Source organism: Ictidomys tridecemlineatus, chromosome 6, assembly GCF_052094955.1.
Source record: "Ictidomys tridecemlineatus isolate mIctTri1 chromosome 6, mIctTri1.hap1, whole genome shotgun sequence".
Taxonomy (NCBI): Eukaryota; Metazoa; Chordata; class Mammalia; order Rodentia; family Sciuridae; genus Ictidomys; species Ictidomys tridecemlineatus.
This window is the reverse complement of record NC_135482.1, coordinates 97,716,829-97,735,469: the sequence shown is the minus strand read 5'-3', so window position 1 is coordinate 97,735,469 and position 18,641 is coordinate 97,716,829. Positions and strand designations below refer to the sequence as shown.

At 35.4% G+C, this 18,641-nt stretch overlaps 2 protein-coding genes across 4 annotated transcripts in view; one reads left to right on the top strand and one right to left on the bottom strand.

The window, feature by feature from the left end:
* The window catches only part of LOC101958171 (killer cell lectin-like receptor subfamily B member 1), a 63,196-nt gene that overhangs the window by 29,466 nt on the left and 15,089 nt on the right, over window positions 1-18,641 (bottom strand). The window lies entirely within an intron of this gene.
* LOC101958749 (C-type lectin domain family 2 member E) lies at window positions 780-17,614 on the top strand. Of its 3 annotated transcripts, XM_078015261.1 has the most exons (6): window positions 782-1,247; window positions 1,580-2,335; window positions 9,043-9,168; window positions 14,036-14,214; window positions 14,776-14,882; window positions 16,346-17,614. In XM_078015261.1, exons 2-6 carry the CDS (start codon window positions 2,257-2,259, stop codon window positions 16,491-16,493), a joined length of 639 nt encoding a protein of 212 aa, XP_077871387.1. In that variant the 5' UTR covers window positions 782-1,247; window positions 1,580-2,256; the 3' UTR covers window positions 16,494-17,614. The 3 variants fall into 3 exon arrangements, with proteins under 3 accessions (XP_077871388.1, XP_077871387.1, XP_005342362.2); XM_078015262.1 differs by lacking the exon at window positions 9,043-9,168 and having other exon boundaries at window positions 780-1,247; XM_005342305.5 differs by having other exon boundaries at window positions 782-2,335.

Sequence of the window (18,641 nt, the reverse complement as noted above, 5' to 3'; positions counted from 1 at the left end):
CATAAAAAAATCTGTGATCACATGCCATTTATGTACCCTCCTCCTTATAAGCAAAAGATTATAATACATGAGGTAGAATGTTGCCTTTCTTCTGAGGACAAGAGAATTCTGAATGCAGCTCCGGGAATTAATATTGCTATGCCCATGAAATAATTTTTTTTCTGAATTTATAAAATAGGCATTGATTAAAACTGCCTTCCCTGATGATGTTCCTGAGAAGTATGGTCAACATGCAAGGCCTGCAGTCAGATCCTTTATGCCAGTCTTCTGGAGTTTCAAAAAAGACAAAACAAAAAAGGTTGATTTTAAACTATTGTTATGCACTCAAAGTCAGTTCCCATAGCCACTTTTCTTTATAAAAGGCATGCTATACTAGGTATACCTATAGAATTTCATTATTTTTACAGAGAAATGTGTGAGTTTTCTTATTTCTGAAAAAAAAAAATCTTACTCAAAAAAGTGAAAAATCCCTAATATGCAATAATTAAACAGGTATATTTATATGTATTATATAATGAAAAGTATCTTTCCCATTTCCAAAAACAATCAGGAGAGGAATGAATAGCTAAATACCATTTTTTAAAATTAAAAACGGGGACAAAAGTCTATGTTCCAAATAGCTAATGAGTTCGACTATTGGATAAAATTGATATTATACATACATATAAATTGTAAAATATTTCATAGGGAATAAACTAATAAATTTAATTTTTAACATCATATTTACTTTCCTTTACCTCCCAAGAGAATAAAAAATTACAGCAAGTCATTGAGGTGCTACTTCTGAAATGTGACAGAAACCAGTGCATTCCCACTGAATGAAATTGTAATCTGACTGTATCCCGTGGCAGAGGACATCTGTCTTTTCTATTTACAAGCAGCAGCAAACTACAAAGTGGAAGATGATTAGAGGTTCCTATGTCACAGGGCTGAAAACAACTCACTGAAAGACATCTGCTTTTCTTTCTTTTTTAAAAGTGTAATAGACTTTATTTTAGAGTAGTGTTACAGTTTGGATATAGATAGGCTCCTGTGTCAAATTGTCCCCAGGGCAGTAACTTTCAGAGTCCAGGAAGTGATTGGATCATGAGGGCTCTGACTCATTGGGCCAATGATTGGTTAATAATATAAACAAGTGGGTAAAACCACAGAAGAGATGACTGTTGGTGGCTCGCTCTCTCAGTCTCAAGATGAGTAGCTGTGCTCCACCAGCAATCTGGCTTCATCAAAGGCCCACAGTCACGGGGGTAAGTGACCACAGACTGAACCTTTGAAAACCTAAGCTAAAATAAAATTTTCCTCCTTTAGATGAATATTTTCACCATCTAAAATGTAATCCCTTGTGCTCCACATACACATTTTTCTCTGCTCCCAGTTCAGAAATCTGGCCTGGATCTAAGCCTCTGCTTGGTTTCCCTGATTCCCCAGGGTCTGCCCCCAAATTGGGACAGGGGTGTCCCTCCACCATTCCTCATCACAGGGTTAGGGGGTCCAGCAGATCTAGGAACAGGAGCTGCCAGAAAGAGGAGGGTTAAGTGTCCTTGGCCAGCCTACAAAGCCTTGCCTCCCTGTTTTCCAGTTTCCAGGGTTTTCTCCTCATCCAGAGACATGAAACACAAAAATATGGAAACCGAAAGCAAACCCACCACGGAGTGCTGGTGAGACTGGCAGGCCCAGCCCAGAGGGCAGAGACCTGTAGCAGGAGTGTGGACCAAGAGAAAGGTCAGGATGAGTGACTTGGACACCTTAGGCTTACCTATGCCCCCTGTCCCTGAAGATCACTTCCTTGATTGCATGATACCTGAGCTTGAAAGGATATTTAGATACATTTTATCCTTTCTCTAAAAGCTGATTTCAGAAGATTAAAACTGGCCCTTTTTATTTCATCTTGGAAGGAGAGAGGTCTCTGAAGTTAAAATAAATAAACAAATAAAAATTTTAAAAAAATTTAGAAAAGTTAAAAAAGCATTTTAAAATCTTAAAGCATTCATCAGTTTAACTTATTTTGTTTATATTTCTCTTAATTTGGTTCCCTAGTTCCTCTCTTTTGAAATGTTCCTTCTCTCAGAGCCAGAAACTTGTCAGTTAGTAAATTATTCTGATAATTTGCTTGAATAAGTAGTTTCAAAGTCCCTCCCAGGGCGGAGTATCGTTTCACAGTGCTCTTCAGTTCCTGCTCTGAGCAGCTGTGCTCCATCAGCATACAGTCTTCACCAAGAGATCACTAGAGATCTCCTCCCCTGTCTGAGCACCAAGATGACAGCTGCAGAGGCTTCAGTGGAAATGTTAAAGACAGACCTTAGATTCACGGATGGCCTGGAGAAAGCAGGACCTGGTAAAGTAAAAGATGACATTTGAAAAATACTAAAGGGGATATTTTTACTCTCCAGCCTCCAAATCACAAAGGGAGCTGAACTTCAGGCATGTTAGTACTTTACAGACTCCATAGAAGGTGATATGTTGCAGGAGGGACAGGGTAGGTGGGAGGATAGATATAGAATTGTTACATTAGTTATTGTATCATGGTATATGTTACTTAAATATTTCTGAAGCAAGATAAATGAAGAGTGAAGCTGATTACAAGAGGAGGAGGAAATTGTTCCTTGTGTTCAGACCTCTAGTACTCAGGTTTGCCTGTGTCTCTGGCAATTTACACACTGTTAAGTCACACTGTGACTTTCAGTAATATGCTCTTTATATCCCAGGGTAATGGCAGACTCCAATGACAATGACTGTAATACACATACCAAGACAATTTACCCTTTGAAAGCTGAGACATTAAGTTTGCTGATCCTTTGTAATTAAAGAGAAATGTAGGGATTTCAGGGTGAGGGAGGGAATCTGAACTGTTCCACCAGCAAATCCTTTGTCATTTTCACTTTTTGGTAATATATATGAGATGTTATATGAGAAAGAAGAACAACATAATGGGTATTTCTATTGCAGTCCAGAAAAGGGGAAGTGAACCTAGCAAAAAATGAAGTGAAATACCTGTTTTTCTAAAAGAAGAAAATGAACTAAACATATGTATTCCCTTCCCCCCTGTTAGTTTATCAGTTTATTTTCTTCTTTTGTTTGAGTGCACAGGATTTTGGATTTCCTGGAAAATGAGGTGGGTTCAAACTTAACAAAAAGGAAATTCTTGAGGAATATCAATGTTTATCAGCTAAGCCTATAAGTGTTTCCATAAGGAGAACTAAGTATTTCATCAACCATCAAATTGGTCAAATATTGACAAATATTAACTATTTCAAATGTGAAACTTATGTTTCTAAATACAAATGTTACAAAATTGCTACTAATTTGTAATTTCCCCATTACTAAAACTTAACTGCTTTTATAAGCTAAGTAAGTTGTTTGGATCATAAAACTATAAAGTTAAAATTAAACCAGTAATATGGTTCATTTTTTTCCTCTGAGGGATAAATTCTATTCTGTTTTCTAACTAAGAATTTGAAGATTATCAGGTACAAAGTATCTCTTGGAAAGAGATAAGAAAAGTACACATTATAAGGAAGGTAAAAGAAAAATAAATATTTATAATTACTATGCATTAATTAAAAGTAAAAATTCAATGTCAAATATGAACTTCGAATGGAATAAATGCCAAGTATCATAAATAAGTATCTTTCCAGCTGTTAGTAATATGTAAGAAAGTTCTAGTGTTGAGTCCTATTGGATATTTGAAATATCTGGTAGAAGACATTTTAGGTGCCTGTTTTTTTAGCATTACCCTCAAAGTCTCCAGCTTTTTGACTTTTAGCTTTTTGATTGATCCATAATAATTATATGCACTTATAAGGTACACTGTGTTGTTTGATTCTTGTATACATTGGTAATAATAAAGTCAGCATAATTAGCATACCCATCACTTTAAACTTTTGTGTTCTTTGTGATGAATATATTAAAAGTTCTCTCTTCTAGCTATTGAGACATATACTGTGTTTTTGTTAACTATATCCCCTCTGCTATGCCATTGAACACCAGCAGTTCTTCCTCCTATCTGTAACACTGTACATTTTCCATCTTCTTCCCACCACTCTCCCCAGTCTCTGGTAAGAGACCTGAGCATTTCAAAGTTATTGTAGCCTTATTCACAATAGCCCAGATATGGAATCAGCTTAAACATACATCAAGGGGTGAACTGTTAAAGAAAATGTGACATATACACAATGGATTACTATACACCAACAAAAAGGATGAAATAATATAATTGGTGACAAGATAGAGGAACTTAGAAAACATTATTTTATGTGAAATGTCAGGCCCAGGAAGACAAACACTGCAAGACTTTGAACATATGTGTAATATCATGGAAGTTTTGTATTTTAAAATAATAGACTTTAAACTCTTTAGATTACAACCAAAGAAAAAGTTCATACAGGGACCAGATAGAAAAAAAATTAAGAGCCAGTATTACTTTATTGGAATTGGAGAGAATATTTAAACACAATGCAAAACCCAGCAGTCATAATCAACTCCATTCCTTTCAAATTTGAATGAGTTGCTTTAAATTAATTCAAGGACTATGTGTATGGGGGGCATGATGGGGTGAATAAGAAATGCATATGAAACAAGATTGCTTATATGTTGATAATTTTGAAAATTGTTGAAAAGGTAATAGATACTTAGGCACTTATTGTATTTTTTTTTCTTTTTGTATATGCTTGAGGGTTTTTTATGTCAAAAAAGTAAGTAAAAAAAGCAAGAAGAGATACATTACAAGGAAAGGAGAAGAGAAAGGAGGAACTTTTAGAAGACTAGTAAGAGGGGCAAGTAGGAGCTTCACAGAAATTCAAGGGAAACTTTTATACTATCTTAATGACAATGAAAAATATACGAAAATTAGGATGCACTGAGTTGTTAAGATACTTTTACTATAGAACTAAAAATAATGAATGTTGACACTTTTATGTCAACCTAAAATCCAAACGACATAACACCGTGCTTAAAATCAGCTAATCCTACATATCTTTGTCCTTGTGAATGGTTTAAGCTGAGACTCCCTGGTTTCTTTGGAGTTGTTTGCAGAATGAGTATAATGTAATGGAGAAACAGAACTCATTAGGAACTTTTCTAAAAGCATAACTTATATTCAGTAAAACTAACTTTTTTGGTGTATGGATTTTGAGTTTTGACAAACACATATAATCATGAAGTCACTGTCACAATCAAGGTAAAGATCCAAAACCCACTCCCAATCCCCTCAGGCCCCTTTAGAGACATTCCCCTCCTCTGCTCCCAGCCCTTACCATCTGCTGGTCTGTTTTCTATTTGCTTTTCCAGAACGTTACATAAATAAAATCCTGCAGTAGAGTCTGCAGTAATGCATTTGAGATTGATCCACACTATGGTATGGATGGATAGTTTGTCATCTACAAACAAATTTGGATTTAGAAAAGGAGAGACTTAATTCAAAAGGACCAATGATATAGGAATAATACTCCTATTTCAAAACATGCAGTGTCTCAAAAATCAAACAGGAAGAGGCGTTGGTTTTATAAAAGAGGTTCGAAAATGTTAGCAAAAATATGTGAGTGAGAGAGGGAGAGAGCAGCTTTGTAGTTAAGATCATCCAGGTGAGCTTGTAAAGGATTTTGCACATTGCAGCTCTGGTGCTTGTTTAATCTCTTGAGCAAATCTGACTTTAGGAGCCCCTGGGAAAGAAACTTGAAACTTGACACAGATTTGGTCAAGTCTGTACAAGGTTGTAATAAAGTGGTTTTTTTTTTCTTCTTTGCTTTGCTTTTTCTTACCCCCCCCCTTTATTTTTAACTTTTCCTCATTTTTTTCCCCATAAATCCTGGTGATTTTTTTTTTGTCTCTCTGCAGCTGAAAAATATTTGAATCATTGCAAATTTTTCAGTTTTTAATGATTATCAATAAAATAATAAAACTTCAATAAATATTTATGTATAGGTTTTTATGTAAAGTCAAGTTTGTTCCCCTTGTGTAGAATACCTAGGGGCAAGCTGCACAGGGCATATGGCAAATGACTGTTTACCATTTTGCCTTTCTAAACACAGTAGAAAGACATTCCATTTGCATCTGTTCTTCACCAACACTTGCTGTTGTGACTTTGTTTAGTTTTGTTTGCCACTCTGAGAATCATATGGTGATCTCAAAAGTCTTTCATCAAGCATTTCTCAAAAGTCTTAACATCAAGCGTATTTTATGTGTTTATTTACTACTATGATATTGTCTTTATTGTTGTTACTTTGTAAGTCATGAAATCTAGAACTCTGATTTCTCCAAATTTGATCTTTTTTTTTTTTCAAAATAATTTGGCTATTGGTTCTTTTACCTTTTCACATAATTAAAAAGTGACCTTCTTGATTTCTACAAAAAATAAAGTAAATCATGCTGAAGTGTTTACTGGAATTGCACTGGATTTATAAACCTGTTTGGAAATAGTTTGAATATTCCATCCATGAGTTGAATATTCCAATCTATGAACGTCTTTTATTTCTTTATTGATTTAGATCTTCTTTGAGCTGTTTATTATTTTTGAATATAGTTTTTATTATACTGATTATGAACAATTTTGATAGGATTACAATTAAGTATTTTAACTGGTGTCACTACAAATGTACTGATTTTGTATTTTAATTTGCATTTGAAAATTGCTAGTATACGAAAATTGAAATGATTTTTAAAGATTAGCATTGCATCCTACAGTTTTGGATACAATGTAATAAATTTCATTTATTACATCTAATAGCATTTTGCTGATTCCTTGAGGTCATGGTCACAGACCAGGCTGAATGGGATACAGCTGAAGGGAAAAAATGCTGCTCTTGCAGAGGGCCATGCTGAGCACCATCAACCAGACACCCATGGTGCTGCAGGTGCGGGGCCTGATGAGCTAACAGGTGCAGATGGGTGGCCACCCTACTGAGGTCCTATGCCTCCTGAACATGGTGCTACCAGAGGCGCGCCTGGTGGACGAGGAGTACAGGAGGTCGTGGGGGACCTGCGGGATGAGTGCAGCAAGTGCAGCTCCTCAAGTCCATTGAGGTCCCCTGCCTACAGATGGTATTCAGGTGCCTGACTACAGCAAGATCCTTGTGGAGTTCACTTCTGTGTGACTGCCAGAAATCCATGCAGGACCTCAAATTAACCAATAGCGACGTTGTCACAAAATACTGCGAACGCAACTCTTACCACCAGCTAGACTTATGGTAGAGGTGGTCTGGGGAGGGTGGGGGCAGGGCTGGCTGGAGGCTTCTCTCTCCACCTGTCCCCCTCTCCCTCCCCCTCTGAAGATGATGGGCAGAGGAGTGACAGGGAAATGACAGCCTGACAGCCAGCAGCAACTGGAATGGCAGCAATTAAGTGTGGGGAGTGGAGGGGTGGGAGGTTAGGGAAGGGAAGGGACTGAAGTGCACACAGGCCCACACAGACAAGCACCACACAGACACAGAGGGAGGGGGTTGGGATGGAGAGGGGCCCACAGCAGGGCAGGTAGGACCCCCAGGGCCTCTCCCAAAGCAGCCTCCCCCACCTTAGACCCCTTTCTCCTCCCCATGGTAGGATCACCCCGTGTTTATATTTCATGGCCAAATTACTTTGGATTTTGTTGACTGGCCCTTAGTGCCCTGCCCTCTCCCCTTTGCAGGACCACAGCCCCCTCCTCTGTTCCTCCCTGGTCCCAGCTCTGTCTTTCCTTGTTTCTTAGTTGGTTCTCTTTGGCCTTCCCCAACAGGCTCCCACGCCCACAATCCCCAGGTCCCTGTCCCTCTCTTCCTCTCTGGGGCAGTTTCATATTTGCTATGACAATTTTGCTCATTAAATATTTTGTTGTATTTTTTTTAAAATTAAAAAAAGTAAAAATTTTCTCTTGCTTTTGCTGCATTTCTTGGGATGCTCCTATGTCCTCTCTTTTCTTATTCTATTAAAATGCTACATTACATCCAGTCAGAATGGCAATTATCCAGAATACGAGTAACAATCAAAGTTGCCAAGGATGTGGGGAAAAAAGACATTCCTGGTGGAACTGCAAACTGGTGCAACCACTCTGAAAGTAGTATGGAGGTTCCTCAGGAAACTTGGAATGGAACCACTACTCCTTAGAATATATCCAAAGGACTTAAAATCATCATACTATAGTGGTGAGGACACATCAATATTCAGATCAGCTCAATTCACAATAGCTAAAGTATGAAACCAACCTAGGTGCCCTTCAACAGATGGATGGATAAAGAAAATATGGTATATTTAATATGATGGAATATTACTCAGCCATAAAGAAGAATAAAAATATGGCATTTTCTGGAAAATGGATTGAACTGAGAACTCTCGTGTTAATCCCCAAAAACCAAAGGCCAAATGTTCTTTCTAATATAGAGATAACTCACAATAGATGATGGTGGGGAGTGTAAATTCATCATATTGTACAGAGAGGAATGGTGGGAAGGAAGGAGAGATGGAAATGGGAAAGAGAGTAGAATGCATTTGCTATAACTTTCCCATGTTCATGATTGCTGTAACTCCACATCATGTACAACCACAATAATGGGAAGTTCTACTCCATGTATATAGGATATGTCAAAATACATTCTACTGTCATGTATAACTAAAAAGAACAGATAAAAAATTTAAAAAGGAAGAAATTAGGCCATAAGTTGTTTTACTTAAAGGGCATGTGAAAAAAAGAACACTTCTCTTTAAAAAAATAAATCTAGCCTTTTAAATAGAAAAAAAGATGAATTACTTTTATTTATCTTGTAATGTATCCCTTAGTACTTCTAGCCAGGTTATTTATTATGGAGGCAAATCTGGATTGTTTATATGTCTCTTCTTCTTCCTGATTTGTCTTATACTTTCATTGTCTCTTATTCCAAAAATTGAAAAATCCTATAGAGAAAAAGTTCCATTTCCCTTGTCTTTAGCCCTCTGGATATTATTGATGGACAGGATCTTTTGTAGAACAGACTTGCACTAGGAGAGTACAAACTAAACTTGGAGTTGATTCTGTGGCTAATTAATTTTCTTCCTCCCTAAGAGTTTCATGAGATTGTATTTGGTATTTATCTTTTGCAGGTAAAAGTCTTCAAGGAAAACTTCTAGCAGTTATATATCCTGTAACTCCTATAAAAATTTATTTGTGCTTTTTCATTATGTCAGTCCTAATTGCAAGTGTCATTGCACTTTCCATTATTTTGTCAGGTAAGTTACTTTTCCTCCAAACTATGCAATATCTTGTACACATATATATTGCCAATAAATATTTATTTAATTTTGAGCTCTGTTATGTGTCAGGCACTGTATAAAGTGCTTGAGGTATATCAGTAAATAAAACACACAAAAAACAATCCCTGGGGCTGGGGATGTGGCTCAAGTGGTAGCGCGCTCGCCTGGCATGCATGTGGCCGGGGTTCGATCCTCAGCACCACATACAAACAAAGATGTTGTGTCCGCCAATAACTAAAAAAATAAATAAATAAATATTTTTAAAAAAACAATCCCTGCTGTCTTCAAAGTTAATTTCTAGCAGGTGGATACAGGTAAGAATAAGTAAGGGTAAGAGTGAAACAGGTTGTAATATTTGTAGGGTAGCAATGTGATCTTCTTTGGGAAGTTATTTAGCAACATTTTGAAGGGGATGGAAAAGTCATGGTTTCCTGTGGAACTCTTCCAGACAGAAAAATGTAAAGCGAAGCCCTAAGACTTTGGGAGTGTGCTGTAGATAAAGCCGAATAAGAATGGAGAAGAGTAATATAACAGGGGAAGGTACAGCATCCCCCCATTACCTGTGGTTTCATTTACACATGGTCAACTGTTTTCCAAAAATATTAAGTGGAAAATTATCAGATTGTCTGTCATGGTATCTGTGTTCAACTCATCTTTATTTTACTTAATAATGCCCCAAAAGCACAAAAATAGTAATATTGGCAATTTGAACATACCTAAGAGAAGCCATAAAGGCTGTATTTTAAGTAAAAAGATCAAACTTTACCAGTGGTTGAATGTATGTATACAAAAAAACCTAGTATATATAGGGTTTAGTATTATCCATAGTTGCAGACATCCACTGGGGACTTGGAATATATCCTCCATGGATAGCAGGAGTCTTCCAAGCTATTTAAAAACTGGCTTTTATTCTGAATGCAACAGAAAGAGAAAAGTAGCAGCACTGAACTTTAATGGCTGAATAATTGACTTCCATACTGAGAATACACTGTTAGGGGACCAGGATAAAAGCAGGAAGACTTGTCAGGAAAATCTTGTAGATATCAACTTGAAAGAGGATGGCTTAGGCCTGATGATAACAGTGGAGGTGTGGGCAACATAGATATTTTAGAGGTTGAACCAACAGTATTTCATATGAGATTGGATATAGAGTCTTGGGAAAAGAAAGGTCAACAATAATTTTAAGCATTTTCTTTTGAGCTGTAGAAATAAGATAATTGTAATTCACTGATATGAGCAAAGATATGGGTGTAGAAATTCCATTTATGTGACTAATTCCTGAAATTTCCCAATTAGACTTTTCATTCCTTTAAAGAAAAAAAATGAGGTGTCTACTTGAAATATTCTCAGGTAGAGGCATATCCTTTGACCTTAAGTATTTATGTCTTATACTTAAGCAGATTGAGAATGCAGGAAAGTGTGGGGAACCACAAATGTCTGAATATCATGCTGAGCAAAATAAGCCAATCCCAGAAAACCAAAGACTGAATGTTTTCTCTAATATCAGGATCTAATTCACAATAAAGCAGGGGGCACTAGAGAAGAATAGAGTTACCTTAGATTAGGTAGAGGGAAGTGAAGAGAGGGGAAGGGAGGGAATGTGGGGATAGGAAAGATAGCAGAATGAACAGACATTATTACTTTATGTATATATGTGACTGCATGACCAATGTGATTCTACTAAATGTACACCCAGAAAAATAAGAAATTATATCCCATCTATATGTGATATATCAAAGTGCATAAAGGCGTTCAATTGTCATGTGTACCTAATTAAAACAAATAAAAAATTAATTTAAAAAATTCATCCTTTATACATACAGGCAATAGGTCACCAGCTTTGTTTGGGATATGTTAAAGGACTGCTCAGGTAGAGATGATTTAACACAAGAAAATACAAAATATGTGTATTTTGGTTTATAAATTGTTTTTCAAATTATTGTTGTTCCTACAACTTATACTATTATACTATCTTTTTTCTTTTTTTGGTGGGGAAGATTGAACTAAGGTCTAAACCACTGAGCCACATCCCCAGACCTCTTAATATTTTTATTTAGAGACAGGGTCTCAATAAGTTACTTAGGGCCTTGACAAGTTACAAAGGCTGGCTTTCAACTCATAGTCCTCCTGCCTCAGCCTCCCAAGCCATCCTACAACTTCTAAAACATGACCTAAAATAATTTGAAAAACTACATATTACCTGATATTTTTCATCAGATATTTAAATAGTTGTAAATGATGTAACTTCTAGCACATCGTAAATGTTGGCGTATTAAAATTCATCTTTATATTGTCCTTTTAAATATATCTGTTGGAATATAAATTTTGTCATGATTTGAAACACACCATTATCTTTTCTTTTTTTTTTTGTATAAAAATCAACCATCGGTCTGGGAGTGTAACTCAGTAGTAGAGTGCTTGTCTAGCTTATATGAAGACTTGGGATTGATTTCCCCCACCATAAAATGAATAAATGAATGAGTGAATGAATGTATTAGTGAATAATTAAAAATTGATAATAAAAAATACATGAACCAAAACTTTCTTAATCTTAGAAAAGTCTAGTTGGTTTGTTTTTTTCAAAAGTATTTCTCTTCTAGAATTTTATCATAATGTGAGAATGTCTTTGTAGTTTTAAAAGTTTATTTCTTCATGTTTAATATTTTTCATTCACTTAATATGTATATACACATTGAAATTTCATTTTTAAAAAATCATATGATAAATTACCAGGTGAGGTGGCTCATGCCTGTAATCTCAGAGGCTCAGGAGGCTGAGACAAGAGAATTGCGAGTTCAAAGCCAGCCTCAACAACAGCAAGGCACTAAGCAATTCTGTGAGACCCTGTCTCTAAATAAAATACAAAATAGGGCTGGGGATGAGGTTCAGTGGTCAAGTGCCCCTGAGTTCAATCCCCACTACCAAAAAAAAAAAAAAATCATATGATAAGCCTTTCTTAAAATAAATTTTCCAGATTATTTAGAATTATAGATTTAATAACCATTTAATATAAATTTTGATAATTATCAAAAGAAAATAATTTATATATTAAAAAAATTTGTGATTTAATTCATATGCTGCTCTCAATAATTTGCCATAAAATAATATTATGTATAGCTCAAAATATGAATATGTATTAGTTGGGGAATGTGACAAAAAAAGTATACTAATTCTTCTCTAAATACCTGCACATAGTCTACTTAATTCTGATATTTGCCCACCATATTAATTAAGTTAAATGATGTATAAAAACCTCAGAGACTTTTCCATTAATAAAACTAATCCTCTGATGAAATTTTTTTCTATGAATATGAGAGTTGTCTAATCTACTAACCCCTCCCCCAAGATTTAATTGGAATAGCAGTTAGCATATAATTTTAGTTTTTGTTAATAAAAACATATATTAAACATTTTATATGAAGAAATAAGAAGAGAATTTACTGTCATTGGAGTAAAAATTTCATAAAACTATTTAATATGAAAAAACATATTATTTCATTAAATTAGACTTAAGTAGCTCAATTAATAATGCAAAAGTCTAAAAAAGTCAGATAAATGTTTTGCCAAAGTTTTATTTATTGTCACCTAAAATACTTAACAGTCTCTGAAAAATAATTGTTATATTAAAAAATATCAGTGATACTGATCTTACAGCTATTTGCTTTTATCCTATTACCTAGTGACTCATTCTAGGGATAAGAATTAAGAATAATTGTAAAGAATTGCCTACTATTAAATCTAAGAGAAAATAAGTTTTGATATTCGATAGCTCTTACCTGATCTCTTTTTGTTTTGTTTTCACTAAACATTCCAAAAAGCAATGCATAATTTTTAGACATAAAGGAGGGAAAAGGTAGAGCTATGGAATGAAAGTATCTGTTCTTCCAATAAGATATACTCTGAAATCTTATTGGTTTCAAGACATCTAACAATGGCCAATGGCCAAAATATTTTTACCTGCATAAGCCGTGGAATTTGGGTTTCCTCTGCGTGGAGTGGGCTGGCTGGGGCATAAAGTTAAGAAAAGAAGGCGGTGGAAAAAAAAAACCACAATACACAGAAAGTAATTTTAGAAAGCGGGGGTGGGATGGCTTCTTGACATTAAGGGCAGAGTTTCCACACTGGGAAGAGACAGAGCGAGAGCTGAGAGCCCGTGTTTGCTTTATTTGTGTGGGGTAAACATCAAAGGTTTTTTCCATAGAATGTTCTTCTGCCAAATAAGGTATGAATTGGGCTGTCCAGCCCCAATGGGTTTTGCCTAATTCTGGAGCTACCAGAGGCAGTCCACTAGTAGAGGGAGGGCAGAGATCTCAAGTCTACACATTAGAATGCAAGGATCATTCCCAAGGGCAGACCTAGGTCCCCCATGGCTTGGTACCAAGTAAAAGACCACTCAAGTAGCTTCATGGGTGGCGTACCACATTTACATACATTTAACAGAACACACACACACACACACACACACACAATCAGAAAATTTAGGAAAACCTAGACTGTACTTTGGGTATTAAAAACAGTATTTTGAACAGTGTCAAACTTTTGTACTGGAAGCTTTGCATCCCTGAAGAAATGCATAATAGTAAAATCCAGGACAAGAAAGGAGATTTCCTTTCTGTTGTAAAGAGCAGGGAGGATGACCTCAGAAATGGGAGCAGATTCCCAACTTGAAGGTCACTGGGCAGATGATGATTACACTTGGGATAAGACTTGATGATAAATCAGGAAAGCAACAATCCATATGCATACTTCAAAATAGACCATGGGATTGTAGACAGAAAAAAAGTAAATAAAAGAGATGAAAAAGTTGACTTATTGTCATTCCTTTTGGTTGTCTCAATTTTAGCAAAAAAGACAGAGCCAATCATAGAAAACCTTGTGTTTGCTACCTGCCCAGAAGATTGGATTGGATTTGGAAACAAGTGTTTTTATTTTTCTGAAGACGTAGGGAATTGGACATTCAGCCAGACTTTTTGTGCTTCCTTAGCATCCAATCTTGCTCAGTTTGAAAGCCAGGAGGAACTGGTAAGAAAAGTTTTTGGATCACTTTTTTCTTTAGAATTCTTTGCTCTCTGAGTGGTTTAGACTGCATAAAGTTAAAACTGAAATATGAGAAAGGATCCCATCTCAGACAGAACTTGGGGCATGAGATACATATTAGTGTATGCCATTTCTTGAGGATATATTCTTGGCCTGAAACTCTGCAAGTCATTTCAGATACATTGATATACTAACCTGCAAGATTAGATATACTGTTCTTTTACTCAGAAGTATGCTAACCAGATAACTTGTCATCTTCATTGACACATTGTTGGATATTGAAGGTGGGCACTAAAAACATTGTGCTGGAATGAAAGCCATAGGCTGTGACTTTCCCAAATTTGAATATATGGCCATTTATGAAGAAATATAGGATCACAGATATTAGATGACTTAACTGAGAATTGAGGAATGGTCTAACTTTGAAGTCTATGTTTCTCAATTATATCATGCTGCCACCTCTAAAATAGAAGTCTCTAGAAAAGATAAAATCAAGATCTTTCTGAAAAACAGAAACATGTTTTCACTTTCTGTGTTTTATAACAGAATTTTCTGAAAAGATATAAAGGGCTTTCGGATCATTGGATTGGCCTTAACAGAGAATCATCACATCACATTTGGAGGTGGACAGACAACACTGAATATAAAGCTTTGTAAGTTTTCAGATTTCTTTTTCTTCCATTGAATTCATGTGTGGTTATATGTGTAACTTGTGAATGGGATGAGAAAGGTATTCACAAGGAAAGTGAATTGTACTAACAGATAAGAAATTTGAATCCTGGACTCAGCAGTAGACAGTGTGCTGAGTATATTCAAGGCCCTAGATTCAATCCCCATTAAATTCCACACTCCCTAAAAATGTTAATATTTTTATGCTCTTCCATTGAGTACCTGTTCTTTGGAAAGAACATCCCTAACTGTGATTTCACTTGACATCTCTAGCAGGATGACAGCATCCCACATAGTTCTTGCTTTCTCACGCACTGATTTAGAACTTTGCTGATAAACAGAGAGGGCTGTAATACCCTAAGAAGCCAGTGTCGAAGGACTGTAAGACTCTCAAGTCCACTCTTTCCACTGCTGCATCCATTCATAAGAGCAAAGTTTCCAGAGAAACATGGGGAATATCTTCTAATGTTTTATTATCAGAAGGAAATCAGTGCATAAATCCACTTGATGGATTAATAATTTTAATGGATACTTGGTAACTGTAGGCAGGTGGGGCATGGCTAGAGGAAGTAGATACATTGACATACTAACTTGAAACATTGGATACACTGTTCTCCTTCTAATCAGAAATACAGTAATCAGATAATTTCTCATCCACAATGGCATGTATTGTATATTAAAAGTGGGTATTAAAAGCACTGTGCTGGAATGACAGGCCTAGGCTGTAACTTTCCCAAAGTTGTATATATGGCACACACTTGGGGGTGTGCCCTTGGAGACTCTACCTAGTTCTTGGCCCCTTCCCCTATGCCTGCCTCTGCTCCCTGAGTGTCATGAGCTGAGCAATTTACCTCTGCCATGCCCTTCTACCATGATGCTCTTCCTCACATCAGGCCCAAAGCAACAGACCTAGCTGACCATGGACTGAAACCTCTGAAACAATAAGAAGTCCTACCTCCTTTAATTTGTTATTTGAACTATGAACATTTCAATGGTGGTGTTTTGAAAGTAATCATTACATTGGAATGGGTAAAATATAGGGGCATAATCACTTTCATCAAAAAAAATTAAATTCTCTTAGGAATTTAGTACTAAGTTATTTTTTAAAAATTTCATCCATTTATTAAACAATTGGAGAAAAGACAAAAAAATAAACTTCAGGGAAGACCACCAGTGACAAAAGTTTGGAGACAGCGGCAAGCATCAGTTAAATACCTAATCAATAAGTGGGTTTGATAATAGATAAATGATAAACTTGTGTTATTCAAGCAAAGACCCTGAGAATGTAAAGGAAACTAAATGCAGAAATAATGTAAACTACCAATGACTGACACATTTCTCTTGTTCACATTCAAAAACATGGAGGGTTGATGCTGGACAGTGTAGTGGAGAAGAAAATGAGAATGTCCAACCTATGAAGATTTAATACTTTTGTGTCTGGTTTTAGGTTTTCCATCAGAGGAGATGGCGAATGTGCCTACCTGAATGATAATGGAATCAGCAGTGCCAGGCACTACACAGATAGGAAGTGGATTTGTAGCAAGCCAAACAGCTATTTCCACAAGTGCCAAATCATGTCAAGTTCTTTAAAATAAAGCAGGATGGAGGGATATTTTGTAACTTGTTATATACAGTTGCTGCTCCATTTTTGTTTTCACTTAGCACTAGAAACATGCATTCGCAAATTTATTTACAACAACAAAGTGGCAAATTATACTTGCCCTGTCATAGTACAGGGATTTGGAAGGGTATGATTCTAAATTAGATAGGTGTTTTGGTATGAGTTCATAACTTATATTTTGAACCTGGAATATAATCAAAATCAGTGAACTCTACTTCTATGAACTGATATTAAACTTTTCTTATATAGTCACTACTTGCTTTGAATGCATGTGACAATAAAAATGAGTAGACAACTGAAAGTATGCAAATTATTTAATAGTCAATGAAAAAATTATAATTGGCTTGAGACCTTTAACATTTTCTTAAATCCATTCAAAATTTTCTTAATAATAAATCATTATTATTTTTTTTGTGTGTGGATTGGGGATTGAACCCAGGGCCTTGTGCATGTAAGGCAAGCACTCTACCAACTGAGCTATATCCCCAGCCCTAAATGAAAATTTAATAAGTACTAAAATTAATATTTATTATATATTCTAAAATATTACAAGCAGTGACAAAGTGTTTTTTACACTTTAATTTTCAATGTTCATATTGGCATAATAAATAAATGCTGTACTATATTTATAAACAAATGTCATTTTATTTTACCCTTGAATTGAAAATCTTGGTTGAATTTAAAACCAAACAACAGACAATTACTTGAACTCTTCATTCACTGGATACCTAATTTCAAAATGGTTTATTTATTATTCAGTTTTGAAAACAAAATTTGCTACACTGTACTGATGAGTCCCAAAAAGGACGAAATAACAAGTTACAATTCATCCCTTCCATCTTTCCTATTTTATGGACATGTTGATTTCTCCTTATAATTCTTTTTAAATTTAAATATCTCTAGATAGAAGCTAAAGGGGGGAAAAGAGTTAAAGAAAAACAGGATTTCATAAAAATAGAAGTGAGACAAATAAAGGAAGAGGATTGAGGGGGGTGAGGGGAGGGTGTGGGGAAAGACTAGGGAATTAAATTAACCAAATATGCTATATTCATGTAATTCTTTCACTGTAGCTCTAATAAAGATTTATTGGCTTAATTGGTTTACAATTTATTTTATTTCGGGTTTCATAATCTAATGCATAATGTACTTCTCTATCCCCAGAGACTAGCACAGCATGTAAATACAGATGTGTTCAAAACATACCTGTGGAATGAAGCAGTGTCTTCATGACTATGAGATTCTGTCTTATTGGCTTAGTTTCAGGTATTTTTCTCACAAAAATAAAGTTAATTTCAAAAAAAAAATAAGAAAGAAAAGATAAGCAGATTTTATGTTGATAAACAGTGTGGGACTAACTCACAAATGAAATTTGAGTAAAATTATGACACTTACTGACCTAGTATTCTTTTTAAAACTAGTTTCTAAACATTATTTGCCACCTATGATCTTGATAAATTGTGTAGCCCTCTACCAGAGTTTCTTCATATGAAAACTCAATATACTAATTTCAGCGCCAGTGGTGAGTTGTAAGACTCAAATAAAATTGTGCATGGAACTTTCTTGCTAATCTGTATACCTGACTTATGTTAACTTTTTGATAAAACTGTTCTTTCATTATTGCTCAGTGGAAATAAAAGTAAAACTAACACCAAAAGTTCAACCTTTCAAAATGATCCTGCTATAAGCAACAGGAAGTCCGTGTGCTATTCAAATAAAATTTTATTAGTTCGGGGAATTCACCACTAGTTGAATCAATCATTCAAAGCACATGTGGGAAATTCTTCTTTACAGGAACTAGCCTGCACAAGTAAATGCTTTACAACATATTACAGACACAGTCTCAGGTACTTGGGATTCACCCATTTTCCCACATTAAATCCATTCTGATTTATTCTTTACATTGCAACTGAACTGATATTCTAATCCAACACACAATCAAGTCATTCTCTGCATAAAACTTTTCAAAGGTTCCTATTTTGCACTTAGTATACAATTTAAATTTGTAATTATAATCAAGTCCATGTAATGCCACTGGTTTATTTCCCATCTTCTTCTCTCAGTCATTCCCTTCATAATTTTCTAAATTTGACACACACAAAAAAAAATCAACCAAAGAAATTGT

Coding starts and splice junctions, on each gene's coding strand:
- LOC101958749 (XM_078015261.1), top strand. CDS start 2,257: ATGACAGCTGCAGAGGCTTCAGTGGAAATGTTAAAGACAGACCTTAGA. Junction 9,169..14,035: donor ACTTTCCATTATTTTGTCAG/GTAAGTTACTTT, acceptor TCTCAATTTTAG/CAAAAAAGACAGAGCCAATC. Junction 14,215..14,775: donor TTGAAAGCCAGGAGGAACTG/GTAAGAAAAGTT, acceptor GTTTTATAACAG/AATTTTCTGAAAAGATATAA.